At 39.9% G+C, this 16,826-nt stretch overlaps 7 protein-coding genes across 7 annotated transcripts; 5 read left to right on the forward strand and 2 right to left on the reverse strand.

The window, feature by feature from the left end:
* Nucleotides 1-509: 509 nt before the first annotated feature.
* PAS_chr1-1_0396 (Hypothetical protein) lies at nt 510-2,597 on the forward strand (the record flags this gene model as incomplete). The annotated part of the gene is made up of 1 exon (XM_002490009.1): nt 510-2,597. The coding sequence occupies one exon, from the start codon at nt 510-512 to the stop codon at nt 2,595-2,597; it is 2,088 nt and encodes a 695-aa protein (XP_002490054.1).
* A 10-nt stretch (nt 2,598-2,607) lies between these two features.
* Nucleotides 2,608-3,534, reverse strand: PAS_chr1-1_0397 (Histidinolphosphatase, catalyzes the eighth step in histidine biosynthesis; the record flags this gene model as incomplete). The annotated part of the gene is made up of 1 exon (XM_002490010.1): nt 2,608-3,534. The coding sequence occupies one exon, from the start codon at nt 3,532-3,534 to the stop codon at nt 2,608-2,610; it is 927 nt and encodes a 308-aa protein (XP_002490055.1).
* A 900-nt stretch (nt 3,535-4,434) lies between these two features.
* On the forward strand, nt 4,435-8,988 carry PAS_chr1-1_0398 (Plasma membrane ATP binding cassette (ABC) transporter; the record flags this gene model as incomplete). Its single annotated transcript, XM_002490011.1, has 1 exon — nt 4,435-8,988. The coding sequence occupies one exon, from the start codon at nt 4,435-4,437 to the stop codon at nt 8,986-8,988; it is 4,554 nt and encodes a 1,517-aa protein (XP_002490056.1).
* Nucleotides 8,989-9,253: 265 nt separating this feature from the next.
* Nucleotides 9,254-10,717, forward strand: PAS_chr1-1_0399 (Hypothetical protein; the record flags this gene model as incomplete). The annotated part of the gene is made up of 1 exon (XM_002490012.1): nt 9,254-10,717. One exon carries the CDS (start codon nt 9,254-9,256, stop codon nt 10,715-10,717), a length of 1,464 nt encoding a protein of 487 aa, XP_002490057.1.
* Nucleotides 10,718-10,765: 48 nt separating this feature from the next.
* Nucleotides 10,766-12,784, reverse strand: PAS_chr1-1_0400 (Hypothetical protein; the record flags this gene model as incomplete). The annotated part of the gene is made up of 1 exon (XM_002490013.1): nt 10,766-12,784. The coding sequence occupies one exon, from the start codon at nt 12,782-12,784 to the stop codon at nt 10,766-10,768; it is 2,019 nt and encodes a 672-aa protein (XP_002490058.1).
* Nucleotides 12,785-12,987: 203 nt separating this feature from the next.
* On the forward strand, nt 12,988-13,878 carry PAS_chr1-1_0401 (Mitochondrial protein, putative inner membrane transporter; the record flags this gene model as incomplete). The annotated part of the gene is made up of 1 exon (XM_002490014.1): nt 12,988-13,878. The coding sequence occupies one exon, from the start codon at nt 12,988-12,990 to the stop codon at nt 13,876-13,878; it is 891 nt and encodes a 296-aa protein (XP_002490059.1).
* A 678-nt stretch (nt 13,879-14,556) lies between these two features.
* Nucleotides 14,557-16,806, forward strand: PAS_chr1-1_0402 (Hypothetical protein; the record flags this gene model as incomplete). Its single annotated transcript, XM_002490015.1, has 1 exon — nt 14,557-16,806. One exon carries the CDS (start codon nt 14,557-14,559, stop codon nt 16,804-16,806), a length of 2,250 nt encoding a protein of 749 aa, XP_002490060.1.
* Between the last annotated feature and the right edge of the window lie 20 nt (nt 16,807-16,826).

A 16,826-nucleotide genomic window follows, 5' to 3' on the forward strand; every position in this document is an offset into this window, starting at 1 on the left:
CTGGTCGCCTAGTTTAGCTTATCACTGAAACAGTGGGAACGCTCTCACAAAGATTGGATAGATTCAGGCACATCTGTACTTCGATATGATTATATAAGCCATGCGGTAAACTATAATTATATAATATTTTAAGTCTTAGAAAGAAACAAAATTCAAGACTTTTTTGTTAGTATCTTCATCTAACAGGGCGTTTATAACAGCAGTGTCCCTTCTTCCTTCTCTTTGCCCAACACCTTCAATTTTGAAACGAGTTTGAGAAAATGCCATGAATAACCGTCACCGCCCATTTCGATTTCAGTTTAAGTTGTTCAATTGTTATCGATCAGGTATGTTCCTGCAATCAAGTATCCAATCAAGTAGTTTATTCAAGACAATATGAGGGGGTATCTTCCAACGAACTCTTTCCATGGATTGAGAATACACAGGTTTTGGTAGAGGATTTACATTCCAGGAAAGACTTGCCTTTCAACATCAATAGAGAAGTAATCAAGCTTCCTACTGTCGACAAAATGATCTTAGGTGAAATAAAAGCTCACTGGGGTCAATACAAGCAGTCATACGATCAAAAGCGGCTACTTAATTACTTTAGTCAAACAAATACTGGCCAAATGACTCTTTTTTGGCTTTACACTAACAGATTAGGGATCTCTGAACTACCCTTCTACCAAAAGGTAGTGTTAAGATTTCTCCAAGACATATCTCCCATACCCAGAAAAAAGATGAACATGGCATTCATCTATCAGAATTTTATTTCGTCACTGTTCTCCTACAAAATCTACCACCATGTTTTATATTATCATAGACAGTTGTACCCGCTTGTATGTTCAAATGGTTCAATTATCAATTGGCTCCCTATAATCCAGATAGCTCTACTGAATGCTTCGAAAGAAGATGGCAATAAATCTTTGAAAGTTTTGATGGAGTTACACAAAGAGCTTGATTTAAAAAGAGATTCGTTCTATGAATTCATCATACCATATCTTTCAAAGCTTCCAATCAACTCTAAGTCTCTTTTCCAATGGAATAAAGCATTAGTTAAAAATGGAGACCTTCCATCCAAGTCGTCCCCACATTTCACTAAAGTTCTTTCCCTGTTGTACAAGCATAAAAATATTCAAGCGGTGGAGAAACTAATGTCTGTCATGGCAAACGCCAACGTGTCTCGTTTGGTTTCCAATCGGTGGATGGACACTCAAACTTTTGTCATGTTCATCAAATGCATTAATTTGACCCATGAACCTCAAAAAACTTTGGATAAATTCCTTAACATTTTAAAAACGGACCCAAATTTGAAATCTGCGAATCGCTGGATCCTGTTAATGAAATATACTGACAAAGAGAAGATCAGTTTTGATTATCTCAAACGCAAAAGAGAGCTGCATATCAGCGTTGCACCATTGAAACTACAATTTGAAGAGTGTCTGCATATAAAAGAGGAAGGTGAATTTATCAAATCATTTGCGAAGTTAGTTGACTACAACGAAATTATACATATCCCAGTTCTCAGTAAATTTATTGAAGTAATGCTGAAGCATGATAGCTATTCATCTCCTTCTTTGAAAAATGACTTTCTGTTTAATGAGTCGTTAAAGCTGCTAAGGACGCATATCAAGATTGTTGATACACGAAATTTACGCGCCTCACAACGAGTCAGTAGACTAATAGACAACCATTTCTTGATAAAGGGGTTCATCACTGGAGTGCTGGAGTCTGAAACTTTGACATTCATAACAAAAATGAAGTTAGTTGAAAAAGTATTTCGCATTACTTGTAAAGTGATGCCTATAATATCAAACTTTAAAGAATTGATCAAGTTCACATCCTATGAAACTCAACTAGTTGTGAATATATCCTTGCTTTTCCCTTATGCGATGTTTAAACTGAATCATTTAGAGCAAGGATTGACACATTTGAAGATTATACTTGCACACATACAAGGATTACCCCATGATAGAAGTGTCAGTATTAGTCCTTCTATAACGCAAGCACTGATGGAATGTCTGTCCAAATTTTGGACTCATATGGACAAAATCGAGCAACGCTCAAGCCAAAAAATGGCCATTTATCAGATTAATGCTATAAAGGTCATGTTCACAGCGTTGAAGGTAGACCAAAAATCGGTAAAACCTGAAACCTGGAGGTCCTTGATTCTTTGTATGCTATACAACAGACCACTTGAGGAGGTGAAGACTTTATTGAAATGGTTAATACCTCAGATCCAAAGAACTGACGTGCAACATCCAGTTCTTGAAATACGGAATTGTAATCATCCACTGAGAGTTATTTTTAACGAGAAAACTATATCAGCATTTATCAGAAGGGGTTTTAAAGGGTATGAAGATCAAGAGTACAAACCTTGGCTCCCCTTTCAGTTTCTGGTTGAAGATATCTCCATCAAATATGGAGTACCAATAAATAAAGCAAAGGCTAAAAAAGATGTTAAACTCGGATTGCAAAAGTTGTTTTCTTTGGATGAAGGCCAAGTGAACAATAGATGGAAAACACTTAGAACTTATAACTTAGTGGGATTCGAAGAAATGCTAACTCATTATAACAACGTCTGGGATAAAATTGATACTCTCGCCTATAATACGTGATTAGATTTATTTAGCCTGAATTCCAGAATACATGGTCCCTTAATCTAGAAACTGGAATACTCTTTTGAATAAGTTTATCAGTGTTGCTCAAATCATAGTACCAGATCTTGTCAATTTCTGTCGATTGTTCAACAAACTCTAGCATTTTCATGTAGTTTAAGCCAACTTGTCCCACACTATGGGCGTCATCGCTAAAGCAAAATTTTCCTCCTCTACTAAAAATAAAATTGATGACATCAGATTTTGGGTATGGAGACGGCCAACCTTTCCTAATAGCAGCTGAATTGAGCTCAATTAATCCATCATACGAATTTATCAAGTCTATATTCTCTTCAATTAACGCTACTACCTCTGGCCATTGAAATAATTGGTCGCCATCTTCGTTGTAAAATCTTATGAGGTCAAAATGCCCGATCACTTCTGGCCTTAGTTTTTGAATCATTAATTGTTGAGTTTTGAAGTAGAGAAAATAGAAGTCTCTGATCGAACCATTCGAAGTTGTTGCATCTTTGGCTTTTAGCCAGTTTGCCCTATCGATATCAATAGGAATGGAGTCTAAATGGTGTATCGATCCAACAATCAAGTCAACAGGATATGTCAGGCGTAATTTCAAACATTGATCCAGTTGATAATCACCAAGACCTCCTTCAGTTTCAAACCCTATAAGAAATCTTGTATCACACTGGGGATCAATGTTCCTTGTCTCTTTTATAACTTTTGCATGCTTATAAAACTGGTCAAATTGTTCGACCAGACACTTATAGGTAAACCTCTTTTCAATTTCTTCAGGATAGAGATCTTCATCCTTATATCTGGGCATATGTTCAGTGAGACAATATGTTTGGAAATGGAGCTCAATAGCTTTGTCTACGATTTCATCCAGTGTATCCGTTGCATGAGAAACGTAACTTCCACTATGGGAATGATGGGAATGCATCAATAGCTAGACGACTAAAACCGCCAGAACAATCTGTTAGGCGGAAGACGTGAGAACATTTCCGCGAGGGGGACAGAAAAGCCAAGAACTGCTAAGCCTAGTAGTGGGTGAAACCGGAGGGAGGAAGAAGTCAACTCATCAGGCGACTAGACATCGCAGTCACGATCGCTATTTCTAAGCCACCAGCATCGTATTAATAATACAACAACACTAAAAAAGAAAGAAAGCACGATTATCTAACGGTCGGAACTACTAACACTCCGGAAGCTCACAGAGTCAATGCGGCTAGGGATAAGTGTATGCACTGAGCATGAGTAATTTCAGTTCAAGACCTAATTCCGAGAAGTTATGCATAATCATGGTAAGCCCCGGAAATTGGCGATTGGTAATCAACAATCCGTACTCCCCAACAAACGGGGTGTCTCTTCTTGGTAGCGAAATATTTTGTAAACAACGATCGATAGACTGCTTGCTGATTGTCCCAATTTCGTTGTAAGGTGAGCCGTAGATTCCCGTAAGCCACATTGAGATTTTGGAGGCATCGAAAATTTAGGCATCCTAGAGTCTTCCGAAGATTCCAAGTTCCGCTGTCAAGTCAGACGTTAACCAGCTCAACTTTGGTTCTGAGAGGCACGGCAACTAACCAGTTGTCTACTCCGATCGATGCAGATGCTCAGTCGCTTTTTTTTGGCATTTTTCCTAAATTTAGACCTGGAGAATCAATGTTATGTCTTCGGAAACGGAAATTCGGAAGAAAGAGTTTCCGATTCCGAAAATGTTTTGTTTTCATTTCTTATATCCCTATAAATGCACAACTGGAAACCCTTAATTTTAAAGTTTCTATTCTTGCCACTTAACTTGATAACTCTTCAATTCCTCATTTGAAGACTTCTTCTGAAGATGAGCAATCGAAGTCTTGAACACGAGATAGAGAACATTTCGGTGAATGGGTCTGATTCCGAATTGGCGCCATATGAAGGTTACGATGACCATGCTGAGGAACAAGTCAGGGAGCTCGCTCGTAAATTAACTAACCAATCAGCTGCAAATGCTACGGAATCAAGTCAAGATCTAATTAGAACATTAACTTCTTTTTCGCAAGTTCCTGGAGTACAATCTTTTGAAGGTGATATTGATCCTAGACTGGACCCCAGCTCTCCACAGTTCAACGGTTCTTTTTGGATCAAGAACTTTAGAAAAACGATGGATACCAATCCAGATTATTACAAGCACTCCTCGTTAGGTATCGGATACAGGAATTTGAGAGCAACAGGTGCTGCATCTGATGCTGATTTTCAGGCAACAGTTTCTAATTTGCCCTTGAAATATATGCAAAGTATCCGGTCTCTCCTAAGAAATAATACCAGTGAGGAAGGCCGTTTTGATATTTTGAAGACGATGGATGGCTTAATGCTGCCGGGCACAGTGACAGTTGTCTTAGGTAGACCTGGTGCAGGTTGTTCAACTTTGCTGAAGACGATCGCAGCTCATACCTATGGTTTTGAGGTTGCTCCAGAGTCTGAGATATCATATGATGGTCTCAGTCCCAAACAAATTATCAGCAACTACAGAGGAGAGGTCGTCTACTCTGCTGAAACCGATGTACATTTCCCTCAGTTAACTGTTGGTGATACCTTGAAATTTGCTGCTCGTATGAGAACTCCGCAGAATCGTCCTGAAGGAATTAGTAGGGAAGCCTATGCCAATCATTTAGCGGACGTTTATATGGCTACTTACGGTCTCAGTCACACAAGAGGTACGAGGGTCGGTAATGATCTTGTGAGAGGTGTATCTGGCGGTGAAAGAAAGCGTGTCTCCATTGCAGAGGTTTCTCTTTGCGGAGCTCAATTGCAATGTTGGGACAATGCCACTAGAGGGTTAGATGCTGCAACTGCCTTGGAGTTTATCAAGGCATTGAAGACTCAAACTTCCATTTTGGATACTACCGCATTGATTGCTATTTATCAATGTTCACAGGATGCCTATGACTTGTTTGATAATGTCGTTTTATTGTATGAAGGTTACCAGATTTTCTTTGGTACTGCGGACTCTGCTAAGAATTTCTTCGTTGAAATGGGCTACGATTGTCCAGCCAGACAAACGACGGCAGATTTCTTGACATCTCTTACCAATCCTGCTGAAAGAATTGTACGCAAAGGTTTTGAAGGTAAAGTTCCAAAGACTCCTGAAGAGTTTTCTCAATATTGGAGAGCTTCCCCGGAGTATGCTGAGCTGGCAAGACGTGTTGACGCCTACATTCAAGAGAACAAAGATGGCCATGGTGCACAGGCGTTCCATGATGCCCATGTTGCCAAACAGGCAAGCTCATCCCGCCCAAGCTCGCCTTTCACTCTATCATTCTGGATGCAGATAAGATATGTGATGGGTAGAAACTTTCTTAGAACTAAAGCGGATCCTTCTATTACCTTATTCTCTGTCATTGCCAACTCAATTATGGGTTTAATTTTATCGTCATTGTTCTACAACCTACCAGCTACCACAGGTTCTTTTTATACCCGTACTGCGGCATTATTTTTCGCAGTGCTCTTTAATGCCTTTTCTTCCATGTTGGAAATTATGGCATTGTTCGAGTCCCGTCCAATTGTGGAGAAGCATAAGAAATATGCCCTTTACCATCCTTCTGCTGATGCTTTGGCGTCTATCATTACTGAACTCCCGCCCAAGATTTTGACATCCATTGCCTTCAACTTAATCTATTATTTTATGGTGAACTTTAGAAGAGAGCCAGGCCGATTCTTTTTTTACTTTCTGATATCGAATTTTGCAACACTTTTCATGTCTCACATCTTTCGAACCTTAGGTGCTGCCACCAAGACATTGTCCGAGGCCATGACCCCCGCTGCCCTTATGCTACTGGCTATGGTTATTTACACTGGTTTTGTTATTCCAACCCCGAACATGCTTGGTTGGTCCCGTTGGATTAACTATATAAATCCAATTGGTTATGTTTTCGAATCACTAATGTGTAATGAGTTCCATGGAAGAGACTTTGAATGCTCACAATTTGTACCTGATGGTCCAGGCTTTGAAAATTATGGTCTGGAGAACAAAGTTTGCTCTACTGTCGGAGGCCTACCAGGTGACTCATTTGTTTCCGGATCTCGTTATCTGGTCGAATCTTTCAATTACGATAACGGCTGGAAATGGAAAAATTTTGGAATTATCGTTGGTTTCACCGTGTTTTTCTTGATTGTTTACATGAGTTTATGCGAGTTACAGAAAGGTGCTATGCAGAAGGGTGAGATTGTCTTATTTCAGGCTTCAACGCTAAGGAAAATCAAAAAGCAGAACAAAAATAGAGTATCTGACGTTGAATCAAGTGATTCAAACGAAAAAATAATTACGGAGCAGGATGCATCTGATGAGGGCGAAGGTGTCGCTGCACTGCAGGCTGGGAAGGATATATTTCATTGGCGTGATGTCTGTTATGACATCAAACAAATTAATAGAAGAATCTTAGATCACGTTGATGGGTGGGTTAAACCTGGTACACTGACTGCACTTATGGGTGCATCTGGTGCTGGTAAGACCACTCTGCTCGATGTTTTGGCAAACCGTGTTACGATGGGTGTTGTTACTGGTAATATGTTTGTCAATGGTCGTTTGAGAGATTCTTCATTTCAAAGATCGACTGGATATGTTCAACAACAGGATTTACATCTAGAAACTTCAACTGTCAGGGAAGCTTTAAGATTCTCCGCATACTTGCGGCAGCCAAAATCTGTATCAAAAGCTGAGAAAGACGCCTATGTCGAGAATGTCATTAAGATTTTAGAAATGTCTAAGTATTCCGATGCTGTTGTTGGTGTTGCTGGTGAAGGACTGAATGTGGAGCAGAGAAAAAGATTGACCATCGGTGTTGAACTAGCAGCTAAACCTCAATTGTTACTGTTTTTAGATGAGCCCACTTCAGGTCTAGACTCTCAAACTGCTTGGTCTATTTGTAAATTGATGAGAAAACTTGCCGATAATGGCCAAGCTGTTCTTTGTACTATCCACCAACCTTCGGCCATCTTACTTCAAGAATTTGATAGATTATTGTTTTTGCAAAAAGGTGGTCAAACTGTCTATTTTGGAAACTTAGGTAAGAATTGCACCTCACTTATACAATACTTTGAAAGTCATGGTTCTCCCAAATGTCCACCTGAGGCTAACCCAGCAGAGTGGATGTTAAGTGTTATCGGAGCTGCGCCTGGATCTGTTGCTGATAAGGATTATCATCAAGTTTGGTTAGAATCTGCTGAGAGAGCCGCTGTTCGTGAAGAGCTAGCTATTATGGAAAGAGAGTTAGTAAAAATTCCTAAGGACGACTCACCTGAGGCCAGAATGGAGTTCGCTGCCCCACTCTTAAGCCAGTATTTCATTGTTCTGGCGAGGGTTTTTCAGCAGTATTGGAGAACTCCATCTTATCTTTGGTCGAAGATTCTTCTGACAATTATTTCAGCTCTTTTTAACGGGTTCTCATTCTTCAAAGCCAGTAACTCTCTTCAAGGTCTGCAGAATCAAATGTTTTCGATATTCATGTTTACGATTATATTATTGACTATGATTCAACAAATGTTACCCCATTACACAGCTCAGAGAGATCTATATGAAGCTAGAGAAAGACCTTCCAAAACATTCTCTTGGCTGGCTTTCATCTTGGCACAAATTACTGTTGAGGTTCCATGGCAATTGGGTGTCGGAACTATTGGTTTCTTTTGTTGGTATTATACTGTTGGTTTCCAGAATAATGCCACATCTGCAGACATTCATGAAAGAGGTGCGTTAATGTGGTTGTATGTTACGGCTTTCTATATTTACACGTCTACTCTTGGTCAAGCCTGTGTTGCGGGTATGCAAGTATATGATAATGCTGCAAATTTGTCAACTTTGTTATATACCATGTCTTTGAACTTTTGTGGTGTTTTGAAAATTCCTACTGGATTTTGGATTTTTATGTACCGAGTTTCACCCTTCACTTATTGGGTTCAAGGTGTGCTTGCTGTTGGTTTAGCTAATTCGGATTTGGAATGCTCCAATGTTGAGTTACTGCTGATACAGCCACCCAATGAAATGACTTGTTCTGAATATCTCGACCCTTATATCGAGTTGACCACAGCTGGTTACATCGTGGATGAAGATCAAAATGCTACTTCTGATTGCCGTTTCTGCCCTGCATCTTCTACAAACACTTTTCTCTCCTCAGTCCAATCGAAGTATTCAGAAAGATGGAGAAACTGGGGTATTTTCATATGTTATATTGCTATCAATATGTTCTTCACTGTTTTCTTCTATTGGCTTTGCAGAGTGCCAAAGTCCAATAATAGAGTCAAGAATGAAGAAGCATCTGAAGCTGAGTTGGAGCAAATTACTATTGAAAGACAACAAACGCGCGAATCCAAGCATTCCAAGAACTCTCTTTCTCGTAGAGCTACGTCTACCAGAGCTTAGATTTATTAATAACCGGCCCACCGAGTTTCAGCTTTTGTTAGGGTTTTAGTTTGCAGTCTTAATTTGATTTCTCACCCTATTCTATTGTTATGTAATGAATGCTCGCTCCTTCACGCCCCCCACATTCTTGCTTCGCGAACTGCCCTAAGTCTGCTCTCCACATATCAAAATGGCAAGCATAGTCTTTTCAGTCAGCTAACTTTCTTATCTTCTTTCATAACTCAAGCAACCCTCACACAGGTTTGTCCAATTAGAAAACCAATTGATGGAACCGTCTCGGGATTCTGCACCACAGGCAGGACTGCAGGTATTACCTGAGACAAATTTGTCAGGTCCAAGTTTGTCTTTGAATTTGGCCGTTGAAGATTTACCTGAGCTACTGCTAGAACAAGCTGGTCTTCCACCGTCTTCTCCGATGGAAATGAAATTTTCAAAAGCTGGGTTTAATTATCTTTCTGATGAAGATTCCAAGATCGATTTAAGAACCCTTATTTATTTAGAACCACTAGAGCATCTCAATTGTCCCATATGCCAATTGCCATTCATAGACCCATATACAACTATTTGTGGCCACACATACTGCTACACTTGTTTGGAGGAAGCACTAAAGTCTCCTTTAGGTAGTAGATGTCCATTGGATCGCACACCGCTAGACATACAGAACAATGACGATGTTTATCCTGCTCCTATTATTATTTCTAACATAACTGATGACCTCAAGGTTAAATGCATGAATCTGGAACGAGGATGTGACTGGGTTGGACCTCGTTGGCAAATAAAAAAGCATATTGTACAAGAGTGCAAATATACCCAGTTTGAATGTAATTGCACTATTGAGGAGCCTGCAATAGTAGATCAAGATGACAATGATAGACAAAAAAGACAAGACGATATCAAACCGCAGTATCGGATATGCAAAGAATGGACAGAACGTCGTCATCTATTAGAGAATGATAAAGGCGAACGTATATGCCCTCATCAACCTGAGCCTTGCGAGAAATGTGGGAAGATTATTTCTTTTTCTTCAAAGGAGTATCATCTCAATGAAGAATGTAAAAGGAATTTAAAGCAATGCAATGGTTGTTTGCTTGATTTTCCGATTACAAACTTTGAAAATCATGAACGCTATTGTGAGAAAATTCACGTTAAATGTCCAGCAAAAGCTTACGGATGTGATTGGAAGGGCTCAAAGGATCTGCTTGATACTATTCATGCCAATCGTTGTGTCTTTTACAAGTTGTCATCTTACTTTGAAACACAGGAAAGGGAAATGGAAGGGCTTAGGAGAGAAAATCGAACCCTCAGCAAGCAGCTATCAACAGTCTTAGACTCAGTTGTACAAGGCAAAATTACAAATGTCGGTTATACCTTGAACGTTGAAGAAGTTGGAGCTCAGCGCCAAAACAAGAAGAACGATAAAAGCTTACTAGATGAAGATTATCTACACCTTGTAATGGAGTTTGAGAGACTGAGAACAGATTTTGAACGCGTTCGTCCTATTGTTGCCGATTTTCAACAGCAGCAACAAATTCTAACCAATTTAGCTAACAACTCTTCACATTATCGTGAGGAGATCAATGCCCAACGAGTGGCGATCAACAGTTTGAGACAACAATTACAGTTTTTACTTGTCGAACGACGAAACTTGAATCGTGCCGTTAGGGGAATCGGAGGGATTTCACCCGCTGAGAGCTCTGAAGAATTGAATAGATTCTCTAACAAACTATAATAAATTACAGGTAGTCCATTATCAGTTTACGTACGAAATAGGACTCTATTAGTATTCCCTAAGTCTTTCAATAAGCTTGGTATTTGGAAAGTTGGCAGGAAGACGTAAAACTTTCTTGGCATTTTTCAAATGTTGCTCATCGAACCCAAATAATTGCAAAGGATATATTCTTGTTCGTAATGGATCGCCCCAGTTTGAGTTAACCACTAATACTATTTCTCTGATGGGAATCGCAAGGTCCACAAATAGTTGAGGAAATTCAAATTCTTGATCTTGATCATTTGGAAGCTCTTTGACCATGAATGTGTCCTTTTTGATTTGAACAAATCCTTTGATGAAGGGCTCTTGCTCATATAGCAACAACAATGCGTTGAACAATCTCTCGTAATCTTGAGCATGATATGGTTTGACATATACAGTAAACTCTTTAATGGCCAACTCGAGATCTGCAAGCTGTGTGGGATAAGAAAGCAGTAGCCCGGTAAGATAGAAAGATTCTGGTGTTCTTATTCCGATACTTGCCCGTGGTTCAATTGGGGTCTCCCAATATAGATTTTTTCCTGGCTTCAAAATATTTGCAGGTGACGTAATAACCCTTCCTAGACCATCTGTATAGTTTTCGTTGTCTGATAGGTAGCTTTTGGTATATTTGTAATTTCGGTACAAGAAATCTAGCCAACCTAAAAGTGCTCTTTCTATTGGGTGCTTCCGTTTTTTCTCTTGACGTTGCTTGAATGTCTTGGATGTATACTTTGGAATTATTGACGACCCAAGCGAATACTCTGCAAAATTCTTGGGCATTTCATGCTCATTTAATGGTCCCGAATTACTAAGAACCTGGTTGAGAAGTGATTGAAATGATGTCAAGAGAGCTGGATCTTTCTCATCCAAATCAGGTAATTTTGGTTCAGAGTTACGAGAAGTGTCAAGGTATTGACGTATCAAATCTTCCTTCAGCGCTTGGATTTTGTTATCGATTGATGTTTCAGACTTTCTTAATGATTCTTCGATTTCTGATCTCAACAGTTGCTTATCAACGATTCCTAAACTTTGAACGTTAGAAACTAAAATATCCTTGATAGGATCTCTATTCAGTTCCACAAACTCCTCCCAGGTTTGTTGAGGGACGTTTTCATTGATTAATGAAATCAGATAATTATATAGTTCAGGAGTGAGTTCGATGTCTCCATTCGACTGCACGATAATTGGTAGGTGTTGAGGAAGTTGCTTCCATATATTATCCAGGATGTAATCTGGCAAGTTGTGTATATCCCTTAACCGATCAAGTTGGCTATCCACCAATGAAACATGATTATTCAAATCCGATTCGAACTTCTTGTGGGTATTCTCTAAAGCATGAACTTTCGAATCAACTTTTTCTAGTGATTGATGTACATTCTTATTATTAAATTCCAGTTGTGTGACTTTCAATTCCAAATCTCTAAATTTAGAGTTGATGGTGCTAAGAGAACTAGCAGGAAGGTAAGTAGTTACAGAGCGGCTCTGCCAAGGCAGTTGAAAAGATATGTTGGCGTGAAGTACGAGCCATATTATAGTCGACGATACTGCCAATAGGACAATTGTTGCGAAGATGATAAGATTACCCTTGCTGCTCACTTTTGAGGGGGATATGGGTTTTTCTCTCTGCTCCAGAGGCTGTTCTATCTGTGGTTTGAATTTTGTTTCTTGTTCAGAGTCTGCTGTGGTGGTATTTTCTGTGTATCTTTCTCCAATTTCATTAGTCGAATTTTTGACCAATTGATCAATAACATCCCATTGATTAATCATGTTGTATTTTTCATTCAAGAACTGAATATCATTGTCATTCATGGCCAAAGTGTCTTCAGAAGAAGCTGAGTGGTGACTACTACTCTCATCCTTATCATCATCGGAAGATACTGTAAACTGTAAGGCCAGTTTTTCTAGCGCGCTGGTATAATTATCTAAGGCCATGTGATGTTTATATGTCCCAACGCTCTTGCTAGTCCCTCTTTCCGTGGGGGCGTGGTCAATTCTACTGTGGAATCGTTCTTCGTTAAGACGCGGTCTACCTTTGCGTCTTACCATGTTTTCTCAAGTCACCAAACTAAGAAGTCAGTCGCGCCCCGTCCTAAGTTATACTGCGAGCAAATCCCCATAGGTTCTTTTCAACTAACCAGTGTGGGATATGGGCTATAGATTACCTAAGCTATTGGAGGTTGGAAATATTTCATCTCCGTAAAAAGAGTGCAGGATTAGTTCCATTATCGATCTGAAAACTCCTTTCTTTAATGAGTCAAGACCACTTGGACCCGGAAAAAAGAGAATCCAAGTATATTGGGTTTGTCGCCGGGTGTTTTAGTGGTATCACCAAGAACTTCGTCGGACACCCGTTTGACACGGTTAAGGTCAGACTACAGACGGCTGAACCTGGTAGGTTTTCAGGGCCCTTGAATTGTTGTGTTATGACATTGAAAAATGAAGGTCTCTTTGGCTTTTTTAAAGGTGCATTAGCTCCTATGTATGGCTGGTTGATCATGGACTCTGTCATGTTAGGGTCTCTACATCTCTATAAGCAGTTGATCAAGGATAGGTTTTATCCTGAAGAGAAAAAATTACCCATGCCGGGATTGCTAGTGGCCGCAGTTGGATCTGGATGGACTGTATCCTTTGTAGCAGCACCAGTGGAGACTATCAAAGCGCGTCTACAAATACAATATGACGCTAAATCAAAAGTTTTCGATGGCCCAACTGATTGTTTGATAAAATTATTGAGATATGATGGATTAAAAACTTTATACAGAGGATTGATTCCCACAATGATCTTCAGAACCAATTTCGTGTTCTGGTGGGGTTCATACGACCTGATAACTGATGCATTAGACCGTTACACAACTCTCTCTAAACCTGCGGTTAACTTCTGGGCTGGAGGCTTGGGGGCCTCAGTATTTTGGACGTTTGCCTATCCAGCTGATGTGATAAAGCAGACCATAATGACAGATAACGTGGCTAAACCTCGGTTCAGGACGTACTCCCAAGCGGTGCGTTACATTTATACTGAAAGAGGGGGAATGAAGGGGTTTTTTAGAGGATACATACCCACCATGTTACGTTCATTCCCCGCTAATGCATCTGCTCTGGCAGCTTTTGAGTTTGCTATGAGACTAATGCATGTCCACTAAAGAACTTGCTTAGCCTTCATAGAATTCATGTTTCCCACGGCTTCTTCCTGAGTTCTAGACTAGATTGGGATATCTTTGTAGTGTCATACACCATATCTGGTACTGTTTTGATATCTGGTATTGGTTTTCCCTGTACAATCAAATCAACCAATTCTTCATATTTTGACGAATGCGGTGCTCTTTCTGAGCTGATTTCTTGGAATCTTTTTGTTTCTGTGAACTGAGCTTCCCATTTCTGATAATCATCTAATGACATAATGTCCCCAGTTTCACTACAAAAGTAGTAAACCTTGGCTTGACTTTGTAACTGGGATATTTCTGAAGGCTGCAAGAGAGTATTTGCCAGTTTTTCCACGTCCCGCTTCTCCTCTCCCCTTAGTTTCTGCTCAATATGCGGATCATTTTGAAACTTCATTACTAAGTATTGTTCATAAACCGCTAAAAGTCCATCTTGGTATTTCTTGGAATTTGTGAAGTCAAACTTGTAAAACTTTTCAAATACTTTAACTTCTTCATCTGAGACATTCGACATTTTGAAACAAAAGAAAACCGTGAAGTGACCAGTTTCTTTCACCTCAATGTGGTATTTTATTCCATTATCCTTGATTCTTCATCCGAACACCATATATGAATTCGTAGTCAGTAGAAAGGAACGCAAAGAAAAGAAAGCATACCAACATGGATCAGGAGAAGATAAACAGGCAGAAGTCCCAAAGATGGGCCAATATCGAACACACGGCGGACTATGGAGATAGTTGGGGTTATGATGACAATTTTTCCGGCTCTGAGTCGGATAATCCGGCAATTCCCAGTCTTCCTAAACTGGAGATCCCTTCGGCGATAATAGGTGACAAAGGGGCCAATTCGCCAAATCAAGAGGAGCGTAGGAAATCTTGGATCGAAGAAAGTGAGGAGGAGGAAGATATTGGAACCGAAGCTGGTCACTGGAAGAGTAATGTTGTGCTGAAGATAGATGATTTTGGTGGGAATGGTAAGACTCGATCTTCCGATGAATCTCTTTCGCATGATAACACAACTCAACAACAATTCGAAGATATACCGAAGCGGAGTTCAATTTTTGACGAAACACTGAGCTGTGATAATGCAATTGAGCAACCGGTTAATGATTCGTTTGTGTCGGAGAATAGACAGTCGCCGAAACTGAATACGCTACAGGAAGCTGCACGAACTGTTGTTCCCCAAACCAGTCTCCGGCATACGAATGAGGATATTAATTCAACGAGTGACAATTATGACAAAAGGTGTGCAGAAGGCCCTGCTGTGGACAACAACGTTGATATTTCGGAAAGGCCTCCCATTCCAAACGCACCAAATTTACTACCTGACCTAAGGTATGGAAACCACGATTGGATCGATAAGAGCGAAGACAGCGATGACGAAGAAGAGACCCCGGGTCTTTGGAAAAAAATGAATGTTCTTCAACAACAGCTTACCGAAAAATCTGAACAAATCGACCTACCAAAGACTTTGGCTGACGAAAACGAATCAGAAGGAAATGACCAACAGAACCAAATAAATCCCACAAAATCTTATGAATCTTACAGCTACAATGAACAGGAGCATGATTCAAAAGTTGAGCGAAGCAAACAAAAGTTAGAACCTGATCACGTTCGAATGTGGGAACCGGAATATACAGCTGAAGACTTGGAAAACGAGGAATCAAGCGAACTTCACGAACCAGTACAGGTTCCTCAACCCATTAGATCACATTCATCCGGTTCGTTGTCAACAGGTTCTTGGTCAGTTGCCAGTTTTCATAAATCGGCTGGCGATAAACTACTCGTTGAGAATTCAAAGGCGTTGAATAGACATTCGTCCACCTTAAAGAGCTCTAACAGTGAAGATGAGGGGAATCTACATGAAATTGATCGTGGTGACAGCAACTCTTTTACGTTAAGTAACAAGTTAGACGCGTTAGATATTGAGCATGAGAATAGGTATGACTTGTCAGATGAAGACATTGATCATAACAGATTCCAAGATCAGGAAACGGACAGACATTCACAAGACGAAGAGAGAATATCAAACGATAACGAAGAGCATTTGGATCCTACATCCTCGTTAGAATCACCACAAGAGCGAGGCAACTCCATCAATTTTGGGCATTGGAGACCTGATACATCTAACTTTAGAGATAACTTTATCAAGAATCAGGATCTCGCTGATAGACACACAATTTTTGAACAACCAGAAGAAATTGAAGACTTTGAGCCGGATAGAGTGAGCAAATTACCAAGCAATATCGATATCGATAATATTTCGACGGTAACGAGCAGTTTGCCCGGAGCTTCGTTGTTGGATAGCCAAGCTGAAGTAAAAGAGGTGGAAGATTCTTATTTTAAAGAATTAGATGACAGTAACGATAGGATTGAGGTGAAAGATCCTGAAGATTTGAATGCCCTTAAACACGAGAATCTTCTGATTGAAACCCGAGGTTCAGAGGACTCTGGTAAAGGTGAGTTCATAAGCACTATTAGTGGACCAAGACCTGTGAGCGAACAGGACAGGGTTCCACAACAAAGTTACGATTACACAAAGATAATGACCATGACCAATGGTCGGATGAAAGTGGAAGAATTGTCCAAAGCTAGAAATATCGAATATCAGGTCAAAACTGGTTTGGACGAATGGTTGACTTTTATGCTTAGTAGTTCATCTTCAGATAATAATTACCAGCACCAAAACGACCAACTAGGACCACATGCTCGTAAAGCTTATGAAGACGTTGACCAAGGAAATTACCACCAACATCATCAATTGAGCGATCTTGCACGTAAGCCGTCAATATTAAATGGATACCACACACCGAAGATTTTAAAAACTTCCAATAGGAAACTTGAAAAAGTGGGAGATATTGGTAAGGGGATATTCTCCAAAGGAAGGAAAAAGATTTTGAAAAGCAAATAGTCGACCATATTTATATGATA

The sequence above is a fragment of the Komagataella phaffii genome, chromosome 1, assembly GCF_000027005.1.
Source record: "Komagataella phaffii GS115 chromosome 1, complete sequence".
NCBI lineage: Eukaryota > Fungi > Ascomycota > Pichiomycetes > Pichiales > Pichiaceae > Komagataella > Komagataella phaffii.